The sequence below is a fragment of the Sinocyclocheilus anshuiensis genome, unplaced genomic scaffold, assembly GCF_001515605.1.
Source record: "Sinocyclocheilus anshuiensis isolate Anshui unplaced genomic scaffold, SAMN03320099.WGS_v1.1 scaffold514, whole genome shotgun sequence".
Lineage (NCBI taxonomy): Eukaryota > Metazoa > Chordata > Actinopteri > Cypriniformes > Cyprinidae > Sinocyclocheilus > Sinocyclocheilus anshuiensis.
In genome coordinates, this window is record NW_015542348.1 from 340503 (window position 1) to 342825 (window position 2323).

Consider the following 2323-nt stretch of genomic DNA (forward strand, 5'->3'; position numbering starts at 1 on the left):
GAGCGGAGGATACTACAGAGGAAAGATGGGAGGGTGAAAGGGAGTGCAGGTTTCATCTAAAAGTAACCGGTATAGGGGTTGGTGGTGCACAGGTAACAAAATGTAGTTGAAATGTAATGAAAAAATGGTCAGAGATGTGTAGGGGTTTTACCGAAATGTTGTCTGCAATACAATTGCGTGTGTAAATTAAGTCAAGTTGGTTGCCTGATTTGTGCGTGCTTGTAGGGCAGATGGCAGTCCGTCGTGTGGGTGAGCGGTTTGCTGATGTCAACGTTGTGGATCGAGTGGCCCATGGTGGCGGTGGGGTTATGGTATGGGCAGGCATATGTTATGGACAACGAACATGGGTGCATTTTATTGATGGCATTTTGAATGCACAGAGATACCGTGACGAGATCCTGAGGCCCATTGTTGTGCCATTCATCCACGACCATCACCTCATGTTGCAGCATGATAATGCACGGCCCCATGTTGCAAGGATCTGTACACAATTCCTGGAAGCTGAAAACATCCCAGTTCTTGCATGGCCAGCATACTCACCGGACATGTCACCCATTGAGCATGTTTGGGATGCTCTGGATCGGCGTATACGACAGCGTGTTCCAGTTCCTGCCAATATCCAGCAACTTCGCACAGCCATTGAAGAGGAGTGGACCAACATTCCACAGGCCACAATCAACAACCTGATCAACTCTATGCGAAGGAGATGTGTTGCACTGCGTGAGGCAAATGGTGGAAACACCAGATACTGACTGGTTTTCGGACCCCCCAATACAGTAAAACTGCACATTTTAGAGTGGCCTTTTATTGTGGCCAGCCTAAGGCACACCTGTGCAATAATCATGCTGTCTAATCAGCATCTTGATATGCCACACCTGTGAGGTGGATGGATTATCTCGGCAAAGGAGAAGTGCTCACTAACACATATTTAGACAGATTTGTGAACAATATTTGAGAGAAGTAGGCCTTTTGTATACATAGAAAAAGTCTTAGATCTTTGAGTTCAGCTCATGAAAAATGGGGGCAAAAACAATAGTGTTGCATTTATAATTTTGTTCAGTGTAGTTGTATATGTAAGATCAGTTTGTTTATGTGGACATTTGTTGATAATATTTGCATAAATAATTGTGGCCCTTGTTATGTTAAACGCTCAGTGCTTTTTACTGTCATGTGGCAATCAGGTTGCATTTCATATCAGTATTGGATATTGCCATTTAAGAAAAAAAAAAATGGGATGCTGTCTCATCTCAGTCAAATTTGGAACACCTGAAGATGGTAGGAAAAATGTTGTTTGATGGAATCAGTGCAGTGGAGAGTGCTGTGAAAAAGGTCATCTGCAGCTGATAAAGAGTCCCAGCTGGCTTAGAGTGCCTCAGACATTGACGCAGATGTGCAGACTTAGCAGAATGGTCTGTGTTTTTTTTTTTATTTGGTGTCAAGTCATGTGGAAGAGTATTGTCTTTAGAGAGAAGCTAAAGAGGTAAGCTGTGAGGAACAGGCATGCTGGGAACAATAGACTTACTGTCCTCATGTAATGTTTTTATAAATATCTGTGTTCATGTTTGTTATTTAGGATGGTGAATAATTGCCTTGCCGAGGAACTGAAAGAGATCCATGCATTTGAGCAGAAAACATTGACACCAGAGCAGTGGGAGAAAAAGAAAGCACAATGACACATGCAGACACACACACACAGACATGCACAAAACTCATTTATGCAGCCATCAAATAAAACAGCAGTGACTTTTTTTTTTATTTGTTGATATTTCCATCTTTCCTCCCAAAGAATAATAATACAAATGTAATGGAAAGCAGTTGAGTTGGTTTTATGGGGTAATTACGCTTCAGGTTTAACTGTCACTAATGCATAACATCTTGTGCAAATGATTTAAATACATTATGTGCCCTTTGAAATTGTAGTATGCTGACAATAAAGAACATTAATGGACAGAACTTGTAGTTTGTAGTCAGTTTGTTATTGTGCTTGACTTATTTTCATTTATGTCTTTTTGGAGTAAAAGCTGCCAAAAGTTTGAAGGATGGGTCAGACAAAATGTTTTAATAAAAAATATGGCCGTTAATAAAGCATTCAATACTTTTAATTTCCCTTTTTTTTTTCAAAAACCCATGAAAATGTTCAAGTATTTTTTTTTATCTCAGTTCAACTGGAATTAGCCATGTAACAAATGTTTACATGTTACCAATTGTTGAGATGCACAAATTTCATCCTGTCAGAATATTCCAGCATTAATAAAATTAGTTTCACAAAAGGCAGTTTAAAAAGACAACAAAAAAACATCATACTTTGGAGATGTTATTGTTG

General features: G+C 39.6%; 1 protein-coding gene across 1 annotated transcript in view; it reads left to right on the top strand.

Moving 5' to 3' along the window:
* LOC107691480 (bolA-like protein 2) overlaps nt 1–1950 on the top strand; it is a 4054-nt gene extending 2104 nt beyond the window's left edge. The window contains exon 3 of the mRNA XM_016490083.1: nt 1574–1950. Coding sequence (XP_016345569.1) covers nt 1574–1673 — 100 coding nt within the window. The 3' untranslated portion in view covers nt 1674–1950. The remainder of the gene's footprint in view (nt 1–1573) is intronic.
* Nucleotides 1951–2323: the final 373 nt, after the last annotated feature.